Source organism: Annulohypoxylon truncatum (assembly GCF_022578515.1).
Source record: "Annulohypoxylon truncatum strain CBS 140777 unplaced genomic scaffold F4807scaffold_1, whole genome shotgun sequence".
Lineage (NCBI taxonomy): Eukaryota > Fungi > Ascomycota > Sordariomycetes > Xylariales > Hypoxylaceae > Annulohypoxylon > Annulohypoxylon truncatum.
The window spans coordinates 863,073-886,156 of NW_025953787.1; the positions used below are offsets into that span (position 1 = coordinate 863,073).

The 23,084-nt window shown below is 48.3% G+C and overlaps 8 protein-coding genes across 8 annotated transcripts; 3 read left to right on the forward strand and 5 right to left on the reverse strand.

The window, feature by feature from the left end:
- Positions 1-5: 5 nt before the first annotated feature.
- On the reverse strand, positions 6-1,059 carry F4807DRAFT_466252 (uncharacterized protein; the record flags this gene model as incomplete). Its single annotated transcript, XM_048002364.1, has 1 exon — positions 6-1,059. Exon 1 carries the CDS (start codon positions 693-695, stop codon positions 6-8), a length of 690 nt encoding a protein of 229 aa, XP_047859301.1. The 5' UTR covers positions 696-1,059.
- Positions 1,060-1,386: 327 nt separating this feature from the next.
- On the reverse strand, positions 1,387-3,474 carry F4807DRAFT_404520 (tryptophanyl-tRNA synthetase). Its single transcript, XM_047996127.1, has 7 exons — positions 3,004-3,474; positions 2,863-2,948; positions 2,748-2,797; positions 2,467-2,686; positions 1,958-2,387; positions 1,853-1,906; positions 1,387-1,800 (listed from the first exon to the last, which is right to left on the reverse strand). Exons 1-7 carry the CDS (start codon positions 3,307-3,309, stop codon positions 1,498-1,500), a joined length of 1,449 nt encoding a protein of 482 aa, XP_047859302.1. The 5' UTR covers positions 3,310-3,474; the 3' UTR covers positions 1,387-1,497.
- Positions 3,475-3,616: 142 nt separating this feature from the next.
- On the forward strand, positions 3,617-5,027 carry F4807DRAFT_404523 (Sm-like ribonucleoprotein). The gene is made up of 4 exons (XM_047996128.1): positions 3,617-3,904; positions 3,990-4,119; positions 4,174-4,472; positions 4,525-5,027. The coding sequence occupies exons 1-3, from the start codon at positions 3,796-3,798 to the stop codon at positions 4,280-4,282; spliced, it is 348 nt and encodes a 115-aa protein (XP_047859303.1). The 5' UTR covers positions 3,617-3,795; the 3' UTR covers positions 4,283-4,472; positions 4,525-5,027.
- Positions 4,898-6,049, reverse strand: F4807DRAFT_8577 (uncharacterized protein). Its single transcript, XM_048003574.1, has 4 exons — positions 5,661-6,049; positions 5,449-5,580; positions 5,180-5,363; positions 4,898-5,102 (listed from the first exon to the last, which is right to left on the reverse strand). Exons 1-4 carry the CDS (start codon positions 5,671-5,673, stop codon positions 5,066-5,068), a joined length of 366 nt encoding a protein of 121 aa, XP_047859304.1. The 5' UTR covers positions 5,674-6,049; the 3' UTR covers positions 4,898-5,065.
- A 1,280-nt stretch (positions 6,050-7,329) lies between these two features.
- On the reverse strand, positions 7,330-9,873 carry F4807DRAFT_455236 (tRNA synthetases class I (C) catalytic domain-containing protein; the record flags this gene model as incomplete). Its single annotated transcript, XM_048000680.1, has 3 exons — positions 7,330-8,382; positions 8,433-9,575; positions 9,643-9,873. 3 exons carry the CDS (start codon positions 9,871-9,873, stop codon positions 7,330-7,332), a joined length of 2,427 nt encoding a protein of 808 aa, XP_047859305.1.
- A 344-nt stretch (positions 9,874-10,217) lies between these two features.
- Positions 10,218-11,992, forward strand: F4807DRAFT_8699 (tRNA methyltransferase complex GCD14 subunit). Its single transcript, XM_048003583.1, has one exon. The coding sequence runs from the start codon at positions 10,376-10,378 to the stop codon at positions 11,900-11,902; it is 1,527 nt and encodes a 508-aa protein (XP_047859306.1). The 5' UTR covers positions 10,218-10,375; the 3' UTR covers positions 11,903-11,992.
- Positions 11,993-13,941: 1,949 nt separating this feature from the next.
- On the forward strand, positions 13,942-19,772 carry F4807DRAFT_404564 (uncharacterized protein). Its single transcript, XM_047996129.1, has 7 exons — positions 13,942-14,234; positions 14,282-14,322; positions 14,381-14,802; positions 14,941-15,288; positions 15,338-15,629; positions 15,736-16,085; positions 16,211-19,772. The coding sequence occupies exons 1-7, from the start codon at positions 14,082-14,084 to the stop codon at positions 19,636-19,638; spliced, it is 5,034 nt and encodes a 1,677-aa protein (XP_047859307.1). The 5' UTR covers positions 13,942-14,081; the 3' UTR covers positions 19,639-19,772.
- An 809-nt stretch (positions 19,773-20,581) lies between these two features.
- On the reverse strand, positions 20,582-22,553 carry F4807DRAFT_404568 (Nitroreductase). The gene is made up of 3 exons (XM_047996130.1): positions 22,219-22,553; positions 21,373-22,152; positions 20,582-21,299 (listed from the first exon to the last, which is right to left on the reverse strand). Exons 2-3 carry the CDS (start codon positions 21,880-21,882, stop codon positions 20,982-20,984), a joined length of 828 nt encoding a protein of 275 aa, XP_047859308.1. The 5' UTR covers positions 21,883-22,152; positions 22,219-22,553; the 3' UTR covers positions 20,582-20,981.
- Between the last annotated feature and the right edge of the window lie 531 nt (positions 22,554-23,084).

Genomic DNA, 23,084 nt, shown 5'->3' on the forward strand with positions numbered 1-23,084 from the left:
GGCCATCAAGGCTCCGCGATCTCAAATCGTCGATCGGGGCGGGTCGCGGCGATAACATCGACGCGGCGGATCCAGTCGTCGACTAGCCGAACCAGGGGCGTGTCCGGACCCATCTCGCCTACGGGCAGTCCCTCAACGTACTTGATCCGAGTCAGAGTAACGTGCTGGACAATCTCCACCACGCTGTAGATTTCAAGCAAGTTCACATCCCCGGGATTCCGCGAGTCCACGTCAGCGTCACCCGTAAGCAGCGAGAAGCCTCCGCCCTCGAATCCTCTGCTCTTGACTTGCTCAAGGACGTTGATGTAGAAGACGCTTAGGCTCGATTCGAAATCCCACACCTCCTCCTCGCCGGGAGCCACGCGCGAGTCGAAAACCCGGGAATGGGTTAGGCATGCTTGGAAGACGGCGGTCAGCAGGCCTGTGAGACTATCTCGCCGCTCTTCTTCCGATTGTTTAGGCCTAGACCAGTTAAAACCCCCAACGACTTCTATGATGTTTATCTCGGATTCCACAGTAAAATCAGGCAGGTCGTCAACGTAATCGAAACCAGGAATCTTGATAAAGCCTAGAAGCTTAGAAGGATCATCCGAGCTGGGTTCAAGCTGCAGGTTGGCACAGAAGAGATTGGAGAATGCGTGCTCGTTATTCGGGGTGTGAAGGAGGTTGATGCTGAGGTCGAATCTTCCCGGCATGATGATAGAACCCACTAAGTACCACAGGTCAGTAAGAAAATCTTATGTGACATTCGGATAGTATATATGGATGGCATATTGATACAAGAAAATAAAAGGATTGGTACTTACGGCACTTCCTGGTGTTGGTCAGGGGTAGATATCTTTGGCTTCCAAATGATGGCTTTTCTTTTTCTGCGGAAGTCAAGCCTCCAGAACGGAGAGGAAAAGGAGAAAGAGACAATGTGACCCTCGCTCCAAGTCTTGAGTAAAGACTGGAGGCTGGATCAGAAAGAAGTCGATCTCATTCAGGTCACTCTTGGGGAAGAGTTGGAAGAATGAGAGTTGTTTTGGGAGAAAATATGAATTAAAAAAAATTCACAGGGAGCTTTTGTTTTATACCAAGTGACTGTTAATTACGAGATCGAAAACTACTTCCCAATGACACTGTCTTCGATGGTTAAATATGCTCAGGGCGGTCTATGCTTCCCTTACGAATTCGATCATATCAACGGGGATTAGTCCGATCTAGACCATCCCGCCGAGCTCTCCATGGCAGCTCTTGGCTTCAGACGATGATAAAGAATCAATAATGGTCCTTGAACTTAGGTGTGAAGTTGATAACGGTGGATAGAACTTACTAGTATACATATTGAACTATTGCTATACGTTAAAGGGTAAAGAAAAACAGTCATTTATGAATAAGGGGCTAGCCCTGTGTTAGTAAGTTACGTTAGACTATTCCTTTGCTTATAGAATGGAACTTAGTAGACATAAAGTCGGTATATCATTTCTCATCGTTTATTTTTATCTGCAAGCATGGTCATGAAGTTGCTTTAGCCGCTTCCTTCTCCGCGGCCTTCGCCGCCTTCTTCGCCGCTATCTGTTTCTCCTTTTCTAATTTCTTGAGCTGATTCTTCGTCAACTTCACTTCTCCGCCTTCACCTTCTGGCTTGGCTGACCCATCCTCTACAACAGGAATGATTCTTGGCGCCTTGGGATTTCCTCGCCACTTCAACGGCCGTACTGACATGAAGTGTCTGACTGACTCTTCCGTTACTTTTTCTCTCCGTTCTTGGAATGCGGCGACGTACTCCTGGAGATATTTGATACATATTGCTTTCAGCTAAAATCAGGTTAGTAACACGGCCTTTTGATGAAGGATTTTGGTAACGTACCTCTCCAGTAAGCAATTTGCCTTCTCTGTAGTCTTGCCCAAGTTTTGCAAGTTCCTATAGAACTATTAGCATCGGAAGGATAAAATTGGTAGGACAACTACATACCTCATCGTCTTCCATGAAAAAGTGGAGATATTGATACGACACATCTATGTCGGGATCTCCACCTTTCTCCCTTTGCTCCTCCGCACTCACTTGGCCACCGGAGAAGGCGTACTTGTTAATCTTATCCTTGATCTGCTTGGGGGTATCCTTCATGAAGATTGCCGAAGAATCAACGCTAGCAGACATCTTGGAGCCAGGACCTTGAAGCGCGTCAAGGAAACGGGAGTGAATTAAGGAAGGCTTGGCGTATCTCAATTTGGCAGCGCAATCTCTAGTCAAACGGAAATAAGGATCTTGGTCGATGGCGCAAGGAATCAAGCATGGGATGCTGGCAGTCTTCTTCTCATCCTCGCCAAATATGTGTGGGAATGTAGTCGCAAATGCAGTGGCACCTTGTATACTGGTGAAGTGAATCTTGCCAATGTTCGAGCTATATAAATGTTAGTTGATAGGTGTCACGTGCTAAAAAAAGGGGTATAAATATTCGACAGTATAGGGGCTTGGTTCACCTTTCGTCAAAGCCGAAGGTAGCCTTTGCTGTGTTGTAGGTGACAAGTTTCGCAAATCGAGTAACGTTCCTATAGAAAGCACCGCCCATGTATTCGTAGTCAGAGAAGATAAATGTCTTGTCGGGATCAAAGCCTATGGCGATGATATCTTGGCAGTTAGTTCGCGAATAGCCTATGACCTCCTCGACAGTTCTCTTCTCGGAGAAGAGGAATTTTTCGTCTATTAATGCATCATCATTAGTTTATGCTTTTGTAGGTGAAAAGACTGTGGAACAACGAACCATCCGTAAGCATGATGAGTAGGGGTACGTCGAAGACATCTTGTAGCCATCTAAGATAAGTTTAGTTCCATATTCTATAACATATACAGTCCCACAGAGAAGTACATATACTGACTTGCAGAAATCGAAGATTTGAGTATGTCCGACGTGCATACTATCGCTACTAGGACCACGGCCAGTATATAAGAAGAAAGGTTCGCCCTATGATTACTTCTTAGATACAACCCGGTAGCGATATATTATCTCTACACCATACCTTCTCATGTCGGTCCAGTATGAGTCCGAGGTCTCTTTCGCTGAAGACGATCTGCCGTCGTAAGAATCGGTGCGGTTTGTGGCCGGTGACTCGCTCGAATCTTTCTAACATCTCCTTGTCGATCAACTTGGTGCCAAACTCCTCCACCAACTTCTTGTAGTCGATCGCCTTGAGCTTTCCATCTTCGCCAACCTCACCAGACACGTTCCAGGGGTCGACGGTCTGCTTCGACGGCGCGGGAGCAGCAACATCGGGGTCCGCAGCGGGCGGGACCTGCTTAGCCGGCGCCTCCAGCTCAGAAGCCATATTGGGTGGCTTGAGAGTCAGTCCGTTAATTGCGCTTCTCACAAGGCAGTTCAAGCGACTAGAACTATCTCAATTGAAGTTTGTAGGAGACACAGTGCATTAAAGTACATTAGTAGAAGTCAGCATAAAAGATGACAGCATGCGAAGTTATTAAGGTGACTCAATGGAGGGGCACTTTCCGAAACTTTTTGGAGGGGCATACACCCAAGTACCAAAGTATCTTTTGCAAGGGTCTTTTGCCAAGACTGAGGTGAACAAATCTGGTCTAAGGTGAGTGCACTGAATTATGGAGCCATCTTATCGATATGGATCAATAGGCGGATCGGAAAAATTCGTCTCCCATGTACAGTACCTTGAGCTCCTGCCGCCTTAGTAGCAATTACAATTTATTGATTTCGATATTCAATTGTCAATTGTGAACAGCCATCCCCAAACGCGCCTTATCGTCGAACCCAATTCCGATCAGACTTCTCGCCAGATAGCAAAATGACGTCGACAATCGGAATCCCCATCAAGCTTCTCAACGAGGCGCAAGGCCACATCGTCACGTTGGAGATCACCTCGGGCCAGACATACCGTGGCAAGCTGTTAGAAGGTAAGGTCGCGTCTCGCATCTCACATATACACATCTACTACCTTGCCCTGCCGGCGAAGAATGACTGCTAACAGTTTTCACGCAGCTGAGGATAACATGAACGTGCAGCTCAAGGATATCACGGTCACTGCGCGAGACGGCCGAGTGAGCCATCTGGATCAAGTTTACATCCGTGGAAGCCACGTGCGATTCTTCATCGTACCTGACATGTTGAAGTATGTGTTAAATCCTACGCGGTTTGTAAAGATACTTGCTAACGTGACTTCTAGAAATGCACCCATGTTCCGAAGCCGCAACGCCCGAGGTCGTGGTGTTGGTCTAGCCCGAGGACGAGCTACAGTCAGCCGAGCGAGAGCGAGCGGGCGCGGAGGACGATGATCAGATTCGGTTTGAGGAGGCTATTTTACGACATGCACCGGGCGGGCGTTTAATGGGAGTGAAAAGTTTGGCATGCCGATTGGTGATTGACTACCGGTTGCCAACGGACGAAGCTACCTACATATCGTGTTCCTGGTTAGGAAGCAACAGAGCAAGATTCTTTTGGGGGTTCGCTTTTCTTCTACTCAAAGTAGGCAACCTGACGTCTGTTCATTTTCAACTCACCGCTGAACACAATACAGCCTATGGCACCGTCTCCAGAGATCTCATTCCGGTAATTTGAATGGATGGAGTCAACGATGGGAGGCAAGACTCGAACAGGTAGCCAATATTAGCACCTGGTTTTTGTAGCTTGGAGAAAGATGAATTCACAGCTGACTTGCTGAAGCACACGGTGATACAGAGATATTGACTTAAGGAGACTACTTTGTGATATGCCTCGACCATTACCCTCTAAGCCTAACATTGGATCTCTGGAGCTTACTACTATGTACTGGCTCAAAATTTACAAGGAACGAAAAATTGGGGTTTGCAATGTCGAAATCACGATGCCCGTACGAAGGGGTAATAGTTGAAGTGGTATCACCGTTATGGTACAACTAACGAATCACTTCTACGAAGAGCTCAACTGCCACAGTAATTTTGCCACATCATTATAATGCATTGAGATGGTACCATTTAAATTGGCTTTAGTTCATTTATCATTTATTCGTAACTAGTCATCTAGTTATTGAGTCCCAATGCTCAGCACGCAGCCCGAATATCCATGATCTATCTATAGATCTAGTAGTCGGTGGAGGGGTGGCGGCTGGAGTTGTTGCTACAGAACACTTAAGTCAATATCATTTCTTAATATAACAGCCCTCTCGGGTCGGCCATTGGGGGAGAAGCACTTACGGGTCGTACTGGTCCTGGTCACCGTACTGGGTCTCGTACAGGTGCTCGGCCTGCTTCTTGGCGTGGTGCTTGGCCTTCTCACGGTCGATCATGTCAAGGCCCTTGGTCTCGAAGAGCTTGTCGACCTCGGCACCAGCAATGCCAGCAATGACCTCCTTGGCAAAGGCGTGGTTTACGGTCTTGCCTGCAAGAGACACATACATTAGCCGGCTGCTTCTAGTAATGTATATTGATGTTACGCGGCGTGTGAGAGGACAGCATATATGTACCTTCTTTGCGTTGGCGGTCCTCGAAGAGCTTCATGGCCTCAAAGGCGGCACCGCCGCCGATGAGTTCGTGGGACAGCTTAGACTCATGGGGCTGGCCGTCGTAGATCTCGTCACGCTGGCTCTTGGCGTCGTCTAGAACATACAAGTCAGTATGTTACACGGAGATGAGACGAGACGACTTATTGTCTCTGTGCCATGGATCTAAGACATACCGAATCCGAACATGGTTGCTGGTTTATGAAGAAATCGTGGGTTGATATGTAGAAAAGTTTCGTCTATGTAGTCGTTTTTGTCGTTGGAATTGCTTTGATGTCCAAAGGCAGACGGAGAGAGGGACGAAGCTGGTCTATTTATGATCTATGACTAGCTGACATCCCCTCCGTAGGAAGCAGGAGCTGTGAGGTAACCCCTCTACCCCTCTAACCGATTAGGTAGGCTATGGCAGGCTCATCACAAGCTATTCCTTTGTTACCTGCTAGGTTTGTACCTACATGTAGCTAGCGATGATGACATCCTCCCATACGTGGGTGGATCTGAGGGACTATGTTGAAACTTACCGGGTATTCCGGCACGACTATTGGCAGGCCAGTCTAACCAGACACGTAATAACGCAGGACAGAGCAAATTAAGTCGATACAGCTTCGTGTCGACTCGAACCAATACGAGGCTAAGTCGATATGGTGGAAAGGTGGAGTACTAGCCTTTCTTTCCTGCCCCCGCAACTTGATTTGCTCCTGAGTTGCACCCTGTGCTTGCTTGTTGCTTGCTTACCCCCGAGGATCATGAGACTTTTCACGGGCTCCTAATCAAGAAAATCCCCCCCTCTTAGAAGATGATGTAGGGTTGAGGAGAGCATTGCCTTCGACCCCTCGACCCCTCCATTGATAGTCATATTCCTTTCAATTATGTAGCTCTGGCCCCGCGGGGCGTCGAGGGGTCCTGCACTGTTTACGGTTTCATCAATTCACCGCTTCCCCATGAAGGAATCTGTTGCTGTTTGCATGAAATAGAGCTTGCAGTACACCAAGGTAGCACGTACGCACATGCTCCCACCATCTGAAATCATTGGGTGCAGGAGAGAGAGGCTTGAAACGGTCTAGTTCTGGCAATGCTGAGGCCTCACATCCAACAAGGTCGTTTCCTGAAGCTATTGAGGTAGCCCACAGGGTTATTATGGATGGTCACCTAAACAGAGCAACCGCATAATATCTTCATGTATAACCTAATAGGTACTACTAAGTAGCAAAGCTTCGTCATGCAGTCGTCACTGACATCATGCTGGCTTCGCTCGTTGGATATGGGTATCCCCCGCCAAAATTTCAGCCACTATTTGCTGAAGAAGATTGTTTGAAACAGGGCGTTTAGCGCCGAGTCGAAAGACTCTGAACTTGTTTACGCATAACTAAGGCATTAGGTAGTGTACAGCTGGGCAAGGTTACTTGGACGTACGATAGAACTCACCAAGCTTACCTACTGTGGCTAAGTCTGCTAGGTACGGCATGGTAGCTGCATGGCGCAATGCCAAGTCGGGTATCGACTTGGCGAATGCTTGTCATTGACAGCTGGGTCTGCTGCTGGATCATCAAGCCAGGGGAATAAACGTGGGGTAACTCGCTGTGCCAGCGTTCCAGTGTTCTAGTGTTCCGGTGTTCCCTCCTGCGTACCCGCCTAGACCGCGATCATCTCTTATGCTTCCTTATGCACATAGTACCTCAAACGCACCTTTTCTGGTTACATGGGAGCGGATAAAACAGGAATACGCAAACCAAAACACCATTTATCCACCCCAAATAAGACGTTGATAGTTAATAGTAACACACCGCTCGAGAATTGGTATCCTGATCATCGCTTACTCTCTAGATAAGCAAGCCCATAAGCGACCTACGCTGTGCTCCCGCCAAACTTGGCTTGGTATTCGCCGTGCGCCTTCTTCTGTCTATCCCAGTCCTTCTTCAGCTTTTTCGATTGGCTCTTAGGCACTTCGCTGCCGTCCTTCATCTTCGTTGGCAGACCATCAGCATCCCATTCGCTGTAGCGATCGTCGCCCTTGAACATTTCCTGTGGCGCAAGCTTCGCCTTTTCCCATTTTTCCTCTTCTGCTTTCTCTTTGGCGCGTTTTGCCTCTTCCTTGGCGCGCGCCTTCTCTGCTTCCCTAGCTGCCTTTTCTTCCCTCGCCGCGATTAGTTCCGCTGCAGGAACGAACTTGATTAATGATGGCTGATCTGGTCTATCGTCCAGGTAGACCCCGATATTGCTGAGGTCGAAATCCCGCAGGCGGTCGCTTAACGAAAGAATGGATTGCTTCGTTTCCGGTGACGTCGAAGGCGCCAATCGTCGGAGCTCATTACGGAGTTTTGCGACCCCACGCAAGTATGGCAATGCCAGTTGTTCTGGGTCCTTGACCCCGGCACTGACCAACGAGTCAAACTCCGTGTCAGGGGAGTGAGATAAGAGGTTCGTGACGGTCTCAGAGGTCGGGAGCTTGAGGGCTTGTACGTCGGAATAGAAGGTCTTGTGTACTGCCTTATATGGTTGCACCGCAGTTGAGGGATCTAAATTGGCAGCAGCAGCAGCCGACACCCAGCCGATGCCCTCGTAAGGAGGTTTCGCGTTCGCATCGAGACCAAGGATTCCGACAATCTTCGTGACCCATCGTGCGATTGCTTCAACCGTCTTGAGATCCATGTCGTCCTTGTGGATGCCGACGTGGACGTTGGCTTTTCTGATCACCTCCGCCACCGCTCGCAAAACTGCGGGGGTATCGAATGAGTTCACGAGCGCCTCTTCGACCTCCTTCTTAGCTTGCTCCAAATCGGCCTGTAGGTCCTCTGGGGATTTGTCATTGCTAATCGACAGGGCCTTTACGCCGCTATCCACAGCCGCTGTCGTGTCGGATGCTTCAGCTAGCAGTGCTTTTGTGTTTGTGAAGAAATTCTACTGCTATTAACACATATTGAGAGTCATGAAACGAGGACGCGACTTACGTTAACTGCGGTTTCCCAACTATCGGCTGCCGTACGCATATCTGGCGATATCTCAACTCCGTCGTTCCACCTACCGAGCAAAAATACTATGCGCATCGAGCGGGCTGTGTAGGTAGATGCTAACGCATCCTTGATCGTCTGGAAGTTCTTGAGAGATTTAGACATCTTCGATCCAGATATTGACAGGTGGCCCATATGCAGAAAATAGTTGACCCAGGTGTGTTCGTGGCCATGCTGGCAGAAAAAAGCTTCACTTTGAGCAAGTTCGTTGTCGTGATGTGGGAATGCAAGATCAATGCCACCGCTGTGGATGTCCATACGTGAACCTAGAACATCAGATGCCATTACTGAGCATTCAATGTGCCAGCCGGGCCGTCCATTGCCCCATTTACTTGGCCAGTATGGTTCGCCCGGTTTCGACTTTTTCCATAGAGCAAAGTCACCAGCGCCTCTTTTCCCGCCCAGACCTTTAGATAATGAGCCCTCTCCCTCCTCTTGTAATGCTTTGTCATTGCGGTTTTCTGGTCGAAGTCTCGCGTATGGGTTACCTGCCTTTTCGAATGCCGCAATATCAAAGTAGACGGACCCCTCAGCTTCGTACGCGAACCCCTTCTCGAGGATCCTCTCGACGAACTTGGCGATCTGTGGGACGTATTCGGTGACTCTAGTGACGACATCGGGTCGGAGCACATTCAGAGCATCCATGTCGTCGGTAAATTCCCCCTCCATAAATTTAGTTAGGTCGGTGAATATTGATTGGTCGCTAGTATCGATTGATTCCTTGTACAAGGAATCTAGGTAGGGTAGTAAAATTTCGTCTGCGCCCTTGAAGACCTGGTTTCCAGTAATGGCAATGACGGCAGATGTCATATTACTTATGTGCATTTTGAGCTTTGCTTCGGCGTCGCCCGGCTTGCCTTCTCCTGACAGAGTACCACCTGCCAAGATATTTCCATATGCCGCATCTCTTCGTGGGATATAGTTGTTTAGATCTAGCTCGCCCTCACCTTCAAGAAGCTGGGGGAGGTTGCTTTCCGCATAGGCTCGAAACGCTGCCTTTCCCAATTCGAAGAGTTCGGCATCGGTGTATGTCTTTTGCTTTTCGAGGTCGAGCAGTCGCTGTCTTCGGGCTTTTATTATGATCTATAGATGCTGTTAGTCACAGTATAATATTGCAAGCTATTGTTAACGTAGATCCTTGCGTGCGTACCTTGTCGTCAACGTCTGTAAAGTTCATGACAAACTTGACGTCGAAGCCGAAGTAGTGCAATAGGATACGCCGTATGATGTCGGTGGACACGTAATTGCGAGCATGGCCCAGATGACTCTGGTCGTAGACAGTTGGACCACAAGCATACCAAGAAACTTTCCCCTTCTCGATTGGAACGAAGGGAACCGGTCCTCCTGGCTTCAAGGAGTTATGGACCTTGATCGAGTCCATGGCGGGGTATGTCGCAAAGCTTCTGCGCAGTAAGTATTGAGTTGGACGAATACTAATGATGGGTTTTCTCGTCAATCTCGTTAAGAGGAAGTTCATCAAGGAAGAAAGACTGTCGAATGAATGTAGATAGGGAGGGGAAACGTGTCACATTTATGCACATTTATGGTCAGCGTTGGAAGTTTTTGAGTCACAGCAGGAACAACATTGAATGTCGCAATTTATTCGCATATAAATTTGTACCACCTTACTCTGATCTACATCCCAACCTTATTTCTTGTATTTTTAGCATACTGCCGGGCTTTTAGGTTCCGTCGCCCCTCCATTTTACATACATACAATTCAATTAGAGCCCCGCCATCAACCTTATCGTCTTATCTAGTGTCTTTTTTTCTTGACTTTCTTTCAGTTCAAAACTCAATTCGTCTGAATTATTTTCTCTAGACGAAACACTCTTAACATGTTGATTTAGGGTGCTCTTGATATCCTCTTAGAAGGGGCTAAGATGTCGGATTTATCACCGTTCCTAAATCCCGGTCCTCGGACGAAGCCGAATACACTCGCTCTAGCTCACTTATCCCGCGACAGCATCCAACCCATCTATCTGAACGACACCTCAGATGCCGTTGATGGATACGCTGAGGGAGCGGTATTAAATACACGATTTGGATCTTTTCCACATTCCACTTTACTCGATAAACCATGGGGTTCGCAGATTCGTGCCTCAGTCGTAGATACCGGCTCTAGAGGTCGAAAATTGAAGCTCAACAATGGCGCAGAACCGGAAAATGATATGGAGGATGCTGGTTCGGGTGTTGTAACAACGAAAGACGTTAAAACTGCGTCAAGCGGTTTCATCCACATATTACCACCCACGCCGGAACTATGGACAACAAGTTTACCCCATCGAACTCAAGTTGTATATACGCCCGATTATAGCTACATCCTTCACCGCATCCGCGCGCGACCTGGTATGAAAATAATCGAAGCCGGTGCAGGAAGCGGCAGTTTTACACATGCTGCTGCTAGGGCGGTCTATAATGGTTATCCGAGAGATGCGCAAGATACGAGAGGGAAGGTTTTCAGTTTCGAGTACAACCAAGATCGATATGAGAAGATGCGCCAGGAGATTAGCGATCACCGCTTGGATAAGCTCGTTCAGATTACCCACAGAGATGTTTACAATGATGGCTTTTTAGTTGATGGCGAAAGTCCCGAAGCCGAATGTGTTTTCCTCGATCTACCAGCGCCATGGAAAGCTCTCCCTCATCTATCAAGACAAAAGCCAACGCCAACTCAACTCTCAAACAGCGAAGTAGGCAGTCTTGATACGGGTCCGGAATGGAAATCTCCTCTACATCCTGGCCGGACCGTCTATATTTGTACATTTTCTCCGTGTATTGAACAAGTTACCAAGACCATTGACGTTATGCGTCGATTGGGATGGATGGATATAGAGATGGTCGAAGTCGCACATAGGAGAATACTTGTTATGCGAGAGCGAATTGGGTTAAACATACCGGCAGGAGAGCGAGGGTCGAGTCAGACAGCAGCCAATGCTACAGAGGCCATCACGAAGCTAAAAGAAATCGAGGGTCGATTCAAGAATCAACAGTCCCGAACCCGTGACGTTGATGTCGACATGGAGGACAATGAAGATATTGCGAGTAACGCTAAGCCCATGAATGGGAAGAAAGAACCCGATTCGCCAAGTGACGAGGCCGAAGACGAGACGTCAAATAAGCCATGGATGGCTGGAAGGCTAATTCATCGAACCGAGCCAGAGCTCAAGACACATACCTCATACCTTGTCTTCGCTGTGCTTCCACAGGAATGGAGCGAGGCACAAGAAGCAGCAGCTTTCGCAAATTGGCCATGCGGTAATGAGAGCAAGGTCATCGGTAGTCTGGACAAGGAAGCTCGTAAAAGGGAAAAGCGAGAACTACTTCAGGGGAAGAAGCGAAAGAAGGATCCCGGAACTAATTCGGAAGGCGGTCGCGCTTCATCACCAAAGAAGAGCAAGGCCTCCTAGCTGGAGAGTCGCGAACGAATGAGACTATGATACCCCGACCATTTGGGTCATTCAATCAATGAAATGAATTACTTTCACTAACATACCATCGAAACCGGCTTGCCGCTTGATATGCTCGAACGAAACGGATTCTTGTGCCAAAATTGTGGCTAAACCATTCTCCATGAAATAGCAGTAAACTAATGGAAATGGTGATTGCAGGACGTTTGAAAACGTGATGCCACGACTCTGGCTCCTTGCACATTGATAAAAGAGAAATCTCCAGAGTAAGGCGAATCGAACGTTGTGATCCCTAATAGGCGCCTGAAATAACCATTGCAAGTGATGTTAGCTTGGCGGTCAATAGTCTCGGATTTTGCGTTTGCCAAGATAAAAGTGATTTTTTTTTCACTTGCTCGGCTTGATCGACACCATGGATTCATTGTGGCATGAATCAGTATTCTCCATTTATGTATGAAGACGTGACTGATGATTCAGTAGGGCCGATAATGATATTTTACTACCCAGACGTCTTTCTGATAGGAGGCCTGGCGCTTCATTTGCATGATAAAAGCAACAAATATTAAATATGATGTTCTAAATTTGTTGAGATTCTATACGACCGTTTGTTTGCCTACTTATAGCAATGAAAAGACGGGGATTTGTCCATAACCTACATAATTAAATCGTTGAAGATTAACGAGTGAAATATTAGCCGGCTGGATCTACATGCGTATGCAGATCAAAGAGGGAGCGGCAGAGCAGCCTGAAGATCTAGAGATCTCAACTATTAACCCCAAGCCAAAGTAACATGATCGCAGGTTTATAGCGGAAAGAAGCGACATAAGAACGAAATGGAAGAATCATAGAAGGTGCCAAGGCACGTAAGCTAGCAAGCCAATAACATGGCAAGAAAAACGCCAATAATTATTAGGTAATTGGGTGTTTGATGAACTTAAACGCGTTGTTTCACGAGCGATCCCCGGTCGAGGTTTCTAAACTTAAGAGCCGCCTTAACCCTTGTAACCCTCTCAGTGCTACCCTGACTCTGCCCTAACTCTACCCTGCTTATTTTTAAAATAGGGACGAGCCGCGTCTTCAGGTTCAACGCCCAGCATTTCAGATCAAAATAGCTCTATTCATTTCAAACTTTTTCCTGCCCAGCTGGACATATTTCCTATTCAGTAGCGAATTCGATGCTCGAAGCAACAGACCAGATCGAATCCCAGAACACCAGCTAAAGCAATCTCTCGACTCTTTGACCTCCCGAAGCAACAACGTGGGCATCTCAATTGGTTAAGATAATATCATAGTATAACCCAGGTATACGAAACATATTAGATTTTAATCTATTAGGTATCAGCATTAAGATGTATCCCCATGCCTCATTCGCGAGGAAACGCAAGGCTTTCCGTGGGCGATGATGCGATATTTTACAAGACTACCTAATTAGCCGTTAGCTCGCTTGCTCCTCCATTGCAACTTCTAAGATGAGGCGCTCGTGAACCTCTACTCCACAGCAAGAGTTCAGAATGTCGCCCGAACGATAACAAGATGCTTGGTGGGACTAGGAGAAAGCTTGAATGAAACTTGTCGTTCAAATTTTTCAGATCTAGGACTTAGATTATCCCCAGAAAACTCGGGTAAATCTCTAGACTTTCTGAAGCATCGGGACGCCAAGAGTAAACCCAGTATCACAGACTTGACTTCAATTCGCCTGCGAGCTATTGGTTACCTTGGCATGTTTCGCTTAGAATTGGACTGGTGGCAGCGACCCCATATTGGATGACGAGTACCGTTAAGGAATAGGAGGTTACGCGTCACACGGAGATGATCATCGCCCATCTAGTTGTGAAGCACAGGCATCGTTATCACCGGTGCAGCTAAGATACTGTGATGCGGCAAGTTATGAGCCTCCTAGTTACTGACTGGGGCTGAAAATGTCTCCACAGGGCTCAAAGGCTCGATATTGTTAAGTCTACAGGTCTTCTAACAAATATCAAAACATTTTGGCTTAGAGATGCTTCAAACTGAACATCTATATTCTTCTGCTTCATAGAATAGATTTCGCTCTGTTCCATTTGCCCTGGTGGTGTTCTATGTTTCTGCCCCGGTGGCCTCTTTATTGCTTACATTCACTAACTTGCAGTACCCCTTGAGATATCCTAATTCCCTTTTAGTTGATACTAAGATACCCATCATGTCAGAACGTTCGTGTCCGGTCTCCGGTTCCGTTGGCGGGCAATGTCCAGTCGGCCATACGAACACAAGCAGGAGTAATAGTCGAATGGGCCCCCGAGGCTGCTCGTTCTCTGGCTACAGTCAACCAGGAGATATACACGCAGCATTCGATGTACGTCAGATGACCTATGCTTCTCTATGGCCAACTAACAAATGTAGATCCCACGAGGAGTTGATGCTGAAGAGTGGCTTCGAATGAGGTAAGAAAATATTGTAAGATGAGCCGATACATCCCTAGACTAAACATATCTCATTCAGAGAACGCAAATCAATAAATCAGCTGCTGTACAATAACATTCCATCTGTCCGGGAAATCGACGCGGCCAAAACTCAGGCAGAGATCGATGCGTTCAACGCTCATGAACAGGACCTGTTAGCTGTGGCGTTGGGAGCGCCAGCTAGACAAGTCATGTTGAGAGCGGAGGAAATTGGCCCCAAGACCGGCTGGCTTGATGGCTATCTCAGCGCGGAGCATGGATTCTGTCCCCCGGACTACGAAGAGGCCATCGGTGCTTTATCGAGGACTCCGGGTAGAATATGGGCTGATCTTTGCGAGCGAATGCCTGGTTGCGTTGCAAGAGGGCGTGTCCAAGAATCCGTTGCCGCGCTCGCTCTTGTGGAGGGTACCAAAGAAGTCATTCCAGACCAGGCACTATGGGCAGCCTTAGTAGCCTTAGGGAGTAAGTCTACCATTCAGTTGCTTGGTTTTACTTGAGGACAATGAAGGCCTTCTGAAGTGCGCTTAGACACTATAAGTTTACAACCCTATTTTTTGCTGCTCATGCTTAATTGTTCTAAGCACTAACTTAATGCTTCAGTGTTATGCTCTATCTATCGCTTCGTATCCAAATATGATGGCAGCGAAGGAATTTCTTCTGCTCTCCCTAAGAAGAAGCCGCCGAACGTCCCTATGGGTGATGAGCTTGGTGAAGAGCTTGTCGCTATCCCGCTGTGTATAGCGTTGCCGTATTATCAGATCTCGCGACGCATGGGTCGAACACTTCCACACCTCACGTTTCCCGACCAATCCAGCTATAACATCAAGATCAGAGACCCTACTTCAACCTATCCTTACGTTGCACGTTCTGAGAACATAGACCTCCGATGGTCAATGTTCGGCGAGAAAGCCGAGGTAGCTTTTCTCAAGGGTTGCGCCGATACATCAGGTTAGCAATATCCTTGGGTTGCTAGGAATTCAGATACTGACTTTTGCAGCATCTTTCCAGCATGGGCCGGATGCTATCGCGGCGTGCCAAGAGCATGTCATGAACAAGAACATTGAAGGACTTTTACGCGAAATGATTCGATTAAAGGAGATCCTGGAGCGCATGCCAAACGCCTTTCACTCCATCAACGTTAACCCAAACTCGGGAGAGAACTATGTCCCTGTGCACCAATGGGTTCGTTGGGCCAAGTTCTCCGCTCCACTGTCTAAGAGATGCCCGGCTTCTTCAGGTTTACAATTCCCTCCCTACCTTGTCATGGACGCTTTCCTTGGTCGCAAAAAGTAAGCTGAGCTTCAATGTTGTTACTCTGCCCTCAACCTTACCACTGCCCTATTAATCCCACGAATCCATATATAACCCCAAAGTAATATAACTAACATCTAAAAGATACAACTCTTTCCTTGGTGCAGAAGGTGTACATTTGAGAGCCTGGCTACCTTCTAATCTTCGGGCCTTTATTGCTGCCATCGAGTATCATTATAGAATTCCCGAGTTCGTCCAGCAGTCTGGCGACCCGCGACTGATGGGTGTTTTGGACGGCATTATTGAGGCATATACAGGCGAAAGAGGTTTCATGGGGACGCACCGCTATAAGGTCTTTGGTATTCTCGAAATCGCTGCAAAGACAGGGCGAACGGAAACCAATGGTGCGTCTGGCGCTGCAGATGCGTCTCGCCCGTGGGAAGAAACCCATAAACAGTTTTCGGACGCAATGAAGGAACGTCTCGAGCCATATCGTAAGTCATTAATACCTCTTTGATAAAGTCCGTTATGTTTTCTCCGAAATTTATCTATCGGAGCCTGGATAGCTTCTCCCATTACTCTAATTCTATTAGAAGCTAATTTGATATGTAATATGTAGGGGGTAACTTGCCAATAGAACCGCACCAAATGCGAGGAACCTTCGAAGAATGTCGCTATATCACAAGAGTTCTAAACCGATCCAATGTCGATTCCGATCCAACACGGTCAATTGGTCTCGTCACCTTAGATATTCAAGATACGGGTATTACTTTCATGCCCGGTGATCGTCTTGCAGTTATGCCTCTCAACAGCTGGGATGAATGTGCAAAGGTTGCGGCAGCCTTAGGCCTGGAGACCCGCCTCGATGACCCGGTTGATGTGGCCGGTACATGGTCCCGTTTTGAACAGCATCTCACATCTGTGAGAAGAAAGACGACAATAAAGAAGTTGACGGTAGCCGATATCCTCCGCCGCGGTCACCTAGTACCTATTACAAAAGAACTCGCTTTGAAGATTCATAGTCTACTTGCTGCATCCTCAAACACTGTCCTCCAAGTCCTTGCCACGGATGAGTGGCCTGTTCGAGGCTCACTGGGCGACATACTACAAGATGCCCTCATGGATACTCCAACTCACATTTGGGATAAGGCATTTAGCCTGGACAACCTTTCGTGGCTAGCTGGTCTCATCTCTGTTGAGATCCCCCGTACATATTCGATAGCTAGCTATACTGATGAACTTCTTCCCAGCACCGTTGACTTGGCTATATCGCGCGCCGAATACAAGCTCTGCTCAACGTTCTCCAAACAAGAAGATGTGGGACGCGCTGGCGTTGCAAGTGGGTTCTTCAACCCGTACCCGTCATCAAATGAGATGGAATCTGATGACGAGATCCTCGTTGGCGTTTCCCGGCCCATGTCTTTCCAATTACCTTTGGATAACATGGCTCCCTGCGCTTTCTTCGCTGGTGGTAGTGGAATCGCCCCATTCCGAAGCTTTTGGCAATATCGCCTGACCACCGACGGCTTGTCTGGGGGCAAGAACTATTTGTATCTTGGTGTCCAGTCGCGCGAGAAGTTTTGCTTCGAGGACGAATTGAGAGAGTACGTGAACGCGGACTTTATGGAGGTTCATGTAGCTTTCTCAAGGGATTCCAGGGGCCTTGCATACGATCCGCACTCGCGCGACCTAGTCGAGAAACATATTCCTCCCCGTTATATCGATACCCTAATCGTCGAGCAAAGTGCCACCATCTCCGATCTTGTTATGTCAAAGAAACAGGGCGGCCTAGGTGGCTACCTTTACGTGTGCGGCTCTGTTGCCGTTTTCGATTCTGTGATGAATGGAATTCGCAAAGCAATATATACCCACTGTACGGCAACTATGGAAAACGTTGACCTAATCGTCAACAAAGCATTTGCAGAACGGCGGTTTATGCTCGACGTCTTCATGACTCCTAAGCCCCTTCCTTGCAACCTACCGACCATCTCATTATCTCAACTTGCTCAACATACTGGTCATAGACCAGGATCGCGGATGTGGATAGGAGTTCACGGAAGTGTATACGATGTAACTGATTTTAGTCCTATGCATCCTGGAGGCACACAAATCATCAAGTCGAATGCAGGCGTGGACTGTTCAAAGACGTTTGACAACCTAGCTCATACCAATAACCCCGAGGTAACTAGCCTTCTAAGCAAGTATTTTGTTGGACATTTAACACCCAAACCCGACTACCAAGACGGTGAGGAGGAAATATCTGCTTTATACGATATTTGGGCCGCGTACCTATGCACCATCGTGGAGACGCTAGGGGCACATCAAATCGAGATGCACGAGATCCAGGGGGCATCGATCAAAACGTCCTCATCGTATGACCGTTTGGGGAGCACTAATATGTGGCTCCACGAGAACTTGCCCAGCACAATCGCTATTCGCGCTTTCTATGGCTACCAGAGCAGATTATTACAAATGGGATTCCCTGCTCTCTTCGGAGCGAAGCTTCAAGAACTTGTTCTCAAGCTGTCGTTCAGCCTTGCTAACGCAGGTGGTGCAGGCGCAAATATCCAATTGCCCGATGTATTAGGAGCGGTAGCCCGCGCGAATACGGGTCCAGACGCCGTGTCCTGTATGAACGAGGTAGCTCTTATCGGTCAGTTTATCAGCGGCGCCGAAAGTTCTCTCCGCTTCCAAGAACGCGGTGTCTTCGCTTATGCAGCTAGGAGCGTAGAATTGGACATCGAATTACTTGAAGATCTTCGCCAGGAGATCGGTACCGGTATGGATGCTTTCGACAGCATCGCCAATGCATATAACTCGGCCGACAAGATGCAGGACCCGGACTTTGAAGCCAATCGCATGACAGCTCTTTCGACATTCCTTCTTCAGATCCTCGAGCGCATTGCACGTCGACTTGGAATCTTTTACGCCCAACTGGCTCAATGCTCAGTCTATAGACCTGAACTCGAACGAAACCCTGCCAGGACCCGTTGGGCTCTAGTGCGTAGATGCATTCGAGATGGAAGTTTATTCGTGATGACACACAAAGCAGCCACTGACGTTCTCACCACGGGACAGCAATCATCCTACTACATGTCGCGCGCCAACCCTAATCAGAATGTCGACTTCGACAACGTCATGTCGCAGGTCCGAGCTACCCTAGGCTCAGCGCAAATTGATACACAAACCAGCATCCCACAACATCCTATGACCCTAAGTGCCGTACACCAAGCTCGAGGAAGGAGCTCGGGAGATGCTATGCGGACGGGAGAGAACCCCGGGGCGCTCAAGGCTATGAACAGCTTCGTGGAGAAGCATAGCAAAGCGATACGGCGACTCAGCAAAATGCCTCCTATGCCAATGAACTTTGAGGATTTGCAGAAGGCCATGGCGCAGACGGGCTCACACACGCCTCCGGCTGAGCCTCATGAAGCCATGGCGATGGGTCTCGGCATCAAGAACCAAACGCTGATCCCCGGACACGCTAGACTCCCGACTCCCCCATCCAGCCGCGGATCTAGCCGCTCACCGTCTCGCGTTCGGTCGTCCACCGGTATGTCGCCCTCAGCCGAGATGCTCCTTAGCAAGCTGAACCAATCACGGTCGCGGTCGCGCGGAAACTCGCTGCAGAGCCAGCACTTATCCCCCATGAGCCAGAACTACAACCAACTCAACCACACCCCGCAACTACAAGCTCAATATCAACAGCAACAAAATGCCCCCTACTACCCCGTCATCGGCGGCCTCCCAACCCCGCACATGAGCGCCGCTACTAACGTTCATACCGGCCCCAAGAGCAACGTCCACGCAGCTATGAGCTCTCTCATGGGACAGCTGAATACCAGGCGTCCGCGCAGTGAGGCCCCTGGTGCCGTGGGTATTTCTGTGAACCTGCCCGGAGTCCGCCACGCGCGGTCCGCGTCGAGGTCCAGCGCGGGAAGCATCGCGGGAAATGGGCACGGTCATTTCTCGAAGCAATCGACGAATTCGCTGCGCGCGTTCAAGCTTGGGGCGGTGGGCGGGGAGAGGTTTATGCCTGCTTCCTAGGGGTTTATTGGTTCCTCTACATTGGGTCAAGTTAGGTTTCTTGGGGTGAGGTTTTGCTGTATAGATTCATATAGATATTGGATATAAGTACATACATAGATGCTGGTCATGTAAAATTCTGTTCGTTCGGTGATATATTAGTCAATGTTTCCCTTCTAGGCTATCGTACCTCTGGAGTAGAACATGGCATTATTGCGCACAACGATTATATGTACACCAAGCAAGTTATTGGAGGGAGTGATAGGTATAAGAGTCTAGCGTTCTTGAATGTCCCGTCATAGAGACATTCATTCACTCGGATAGGGCGTGGCGCCATCAACCTTGTGATCCTCGGGTTTGGGGTAATGCCAATCCCAGCCCAACCGTCTGTGAAACGAGTTTGGTTTGGTATGGGGCTGCTGTAATGACACGGCACAGCATCTGTGGAAGTCCTCGATAATATACATGCAATACTATATTATGCCCGGCATCATTGTATACTTCCTAAGATAGGGTATGTCATATATACCCTTCTTTCCTCAAATAGGGGTCAAACTCAAAAACAAGGCGTCCGTGCATACAACCGCCTATAAACGACCCCTATTTTCTTTCCTCCCAGCGGACAGAAACTCGTAAGGTAGCTACGAGGTATGAATCCTAGATTCATGCATGCAGGTTCACGTCACAGTTCTATATGTGGTCGTCACATGATTTCCATCCCCGATCACAACCCTACCCAACCGGCCGGGAGCGGCTAGCTATCTCATGCGGCTAACTTTGTTTCGACATCAGTTGAACCTTGTGTCCTTAATGAAACCAACGCTACCTAAGGTAAGTTTGAGCAGCCTGAAATGTCTTGAATGACGTTGGCATATGAAGACAGGCGACCCATTATAAAGGATGGGTTCCAGTCTCCGTCCACCCCTCCACAATAAATCACACCAAGCTCAAACAACATTCTCGTCACAACTTCTCGTTGCTGGTCAATTTCACTAATTTATTTAGTTATATAGTTCTAATAGGTGGTGTTGAACGCTTCCTAGGCTAAGGGGGTAGGTAGGTAGTAAGTAAAGTCTAAGGAACTCTTTCGCGACGAAAAGGGAGGTTCTCCCCTCGCCCGTCTATCTAAAAGCAGCAAAGCCAGCATTCTAAAAATGAATCCAGTTCCTGTCCTTTCTTTCCAAGATGATGATTGATGACTGATGATTGAGGTTCCCTTACGCACTCGACATAGACGTAACGCGACACCGATTAGATTTGGAGACTTAGGTTGTTTCTCTGACCCAACCATGGTAGTGTTGGGTTGGAGTCAGGACAGCAGCAATAGTGGAGGTGATAATCGCTGTTTGGCGTATTGTGTGCACTTAAGCACCGAAGGCCTTGTAGCGCTCCTCAATGGGCTGGAAGTCCTTGGGACCGGCCTCGCCACTACGGCCGCCGAAGACGAGCTGGGCGTTAAGCTTCCAGCTCTCGGGGATACCCCATTCGCTGGCGACCTTCACGTCGATGAGAGGGTTGTAGTGTTGGAGGTTGGCGCCGACACCCTCGGCCGTAAGGGCGGTCCAGACGACGTACTGGGCCATAGCGTTTGACTGCTGGGCCCAGATGGGGAACTTGTCGGCGTACAGAGCGAACTTTTCTTGCATGCCATTGACGACGTTCTGGTCGTCGAAGAACAGGACCTATTTGCTGCGTTAGTACCACGGCCAGCGAACTATCCTAGTATTGCTGAGAAGAGAAAAGGGGGGAGCCTACGGTTCCGGCGCCAGCCTTGAAGCCGTTCATACGTTGGGCGGTGTGCTCCCAGGCATCTGCAGGGACGATAGTCTTTAGAATGCCACTGGCGATATCCCAGAGCTTGTCGTGCTCAGCGCCGAAGAGGACTAGGATACGGTTGGACTGGGAGTTGAAGGATGAGGGGACGTGGAGGAGGGTCTCCTTGACGATCTCTTGGACACGGTCCGTAGAGATGGGGAGCTCCTTGTTAAGCACGTAGTACGTGCGGCGGGCCTTGACGCTTTCGAGAAGGGAAGAAGCCATTGTGCTTGTGCTTGTGCTGTAGGGGGCGGAGGGTGTCGTCGAGGGTTTAGAGGTACACTGGGAAGCGGTAGAGGAGAATAGTCTCTGGGTGGGACAGGTCGCTGCAGAGAGGGCTTTAAGGGGTAAGTTGGAAGTTAGGAGAGCTTTGGTTGTCCGAGAGGTGGCCGAGGTGCTGGTAAGTCTAGAGAGGGAAAAGACGGCTGAAGTGACAATATGCGGGCGCATCGTGGTCTATTTATTTTTTCCAACGTAACGGAAAAGCAACGCTATAACCCCCTTTCAAAACCGGCAAGTGGGAATGACGAATGATGAATGGGGAACAACTTATGGAGCTTATGGATTGAGCATAGCATGAAAAAAAAAACTTATGTATGATCCAAGTGGGATGAAAAAGATGCTGGAGGGAAGGAGAAATGTCCAGAAACACGCTATCTCTCATGTACTATATGGTACAATATGTACCCCCCCTACTTTCTTAGTGTGTCCAATGCCCCGCTGATGCACATGAGCTTCGAATCCGTCACAAAAGAAAATACGGATGGAGGGGTAGGTCGTAGGTACCTTACTTTTACCTTCCCGGCCAGCTTTACCTAGGTATCTCTTTCTTGCATTAAACACGTAAGATCGATCGATCTATCCAGGTTAGGAGGCTGGTTATTTCCATATTGGTAATTGCTCCCCTTGGTAAACCGAACGGATATGTAAGCTTTAATAAGGAAGCGGCAGTATCAAGTTGATAGGTTGTTTCATCAAATTACCAAGCATTTTTGAGTAGGTTAGGTACCTATCCATTTTATCACGCTATACGCCATACGAAACATCCGCGGTTTATCCACATACCACCATATCATTACATTAGGCGAGCACCTTTTTTATTTCGTCTTTATATTTCCAAGTATCTCCATAGTATAGTACTGTAGATACTCCCGAATTAGCTACATGCACGACGTAACACATACTATGCTATATCCCGCATAATGGGCTGAGACATCCGGATAGATTTCTGCCTTGTGCTCATCCTTACTATTGCGAATTTCGATATGTGTCCATATGCGGAGTACTATCGTCGTGTAGCGTAATACTTGCAGACTTGCAGATTTGCAAGGCAAGTCTCGGTAAGCGCTTGTCTGCGGGTGGGTCTGGACTATGTAGGATGTGATAGCGCAAGAGACGGTCAAGGCCGAATGGCGACATCCCGTCTGCTGCTTACACATCTATTCATAATCTAAATGCCAGTAGCATCGGTCTGATTTCCAAACAATTTGAAATCCAACTCTGCCTTGACATAACCTGCCTAACCAAACCAACAGACTCTTCGAGTAGTCAGGTCCGTCAAGTTTCATGCATCGCCCCCGAAGCGAAGTCCTGCGCCCCGACTAAAACTCGATTTTCTAGCATGTCGGCGTATTTTGTAATTTTGTTTCTTT

Excerpts from the sequence above, each read along its gene's own strand:
- F4807DRAFT_404520 (XM_047996127.1), bottom strand. The coding sequence starts at position 3,309 with ATGGCTTCTGAGCTGGAGGCGCCGGCTAAGCAGGTCCCGCCCGCTGCG. Across the intron at positions 2,388-2,466 it reads ACCTTCGGCTTTGACGAAAG|CTCGAACATTGGCAAGATTC; the intron begins GTGAACCAAGCC and ends ACATTTATATAG. Across the intron at positions 1,801-1,852 it reads GCAAATTGCTTACTGGAGAG|CTGAAAGCAATATGTATCAA; the intron begins GTACGTTACCAA and ends ACCTGATTTTAG.
- F4807DRAFT_404523 (XM_047996128.1), top strand. The coding sequence starts at position 3,796 with ATGACGTCGACAATCGGAATCCCCATCAAGCTTCTCAACGAGGCGCAA. Across the intron at positions 3,905-3,989 it reads CCGTGGCAAGCTGTTAGAAG|CTGAGGATAACATGAACGTG; the intron begins GTAAGGTCGCGT and ends GTTTTCACGCAG. Across the intron at positions 4,120-4,173 it reads ATCGTACCTGACATGTTGAA|AAATGCACCCATGTTCCGAA; the intron begins GTATGTGTTAAA and ends CGTGACTTCTAG.
- F4807DRAFT_8577 (XM_048003574.1), bottom strand. Across the intron at positions 5,364-5,448 it reads GGACCGCCAACGCAAAGAAG|GCAAGACCGTAAACCACGCC; the intron begins GTACATATATGC and ends TGTCTCTTGCAG. Across the intron at positions 5,103-5,179 it reads GACCAGGACCAGTACGACCC|CAACAACTCCAGCCGCCACC; the intron begins GTAAGTGCTTCT and ends AGTGTTCTGTAG.
- F4807DRAFT_8699 (XM_048003583.1), top strand. The coding sequence starts at position 10,376 with ATGTCGGATTTATCACCGTTCCTAAATCCCGGTCCTCGGACGAAGCCG.
- F4807DRAFT_404564 (XM_047996129.1), top strand. The coding sequence starts at position 14,082 with ATGTCAGAACGTTCGTGTCCGGTCTCCGGTTCCGTTGGCGGGCAATGT. Across the intron at positions 14,323-14,380 it reads GAAGAGTGGCTTCGAATGAG|AGAACGCAAATCAATAAATC; the intron begins GTAAGAAAATAT and ends TATCTCATTCAG. Across the intron at positions 14,803-14,940 it reads AGCCTTAGTAGCCTTAGGGA|TGTTATGCTCTATCTATCGC; the intron begins GTAAGTCTACCA and ends TTAATGCTTCAG.
- F4807DRAFT_404568 (XM_047996130.1), bottom strand. The coding sequence starts at position 21,882 with ATGCGCCCGCATATTGTCACTTCAGCCGTCTTTTCCCTCTCTAGACTT. Across the intron at positions 21,300-21,372 it reads TCAAGGCTGGCGCCGGAACC|GTCCTGTTCTTCGACGACCA; the intron begins GTAGGCTCCCCC and ends CGCAGCAAATAG.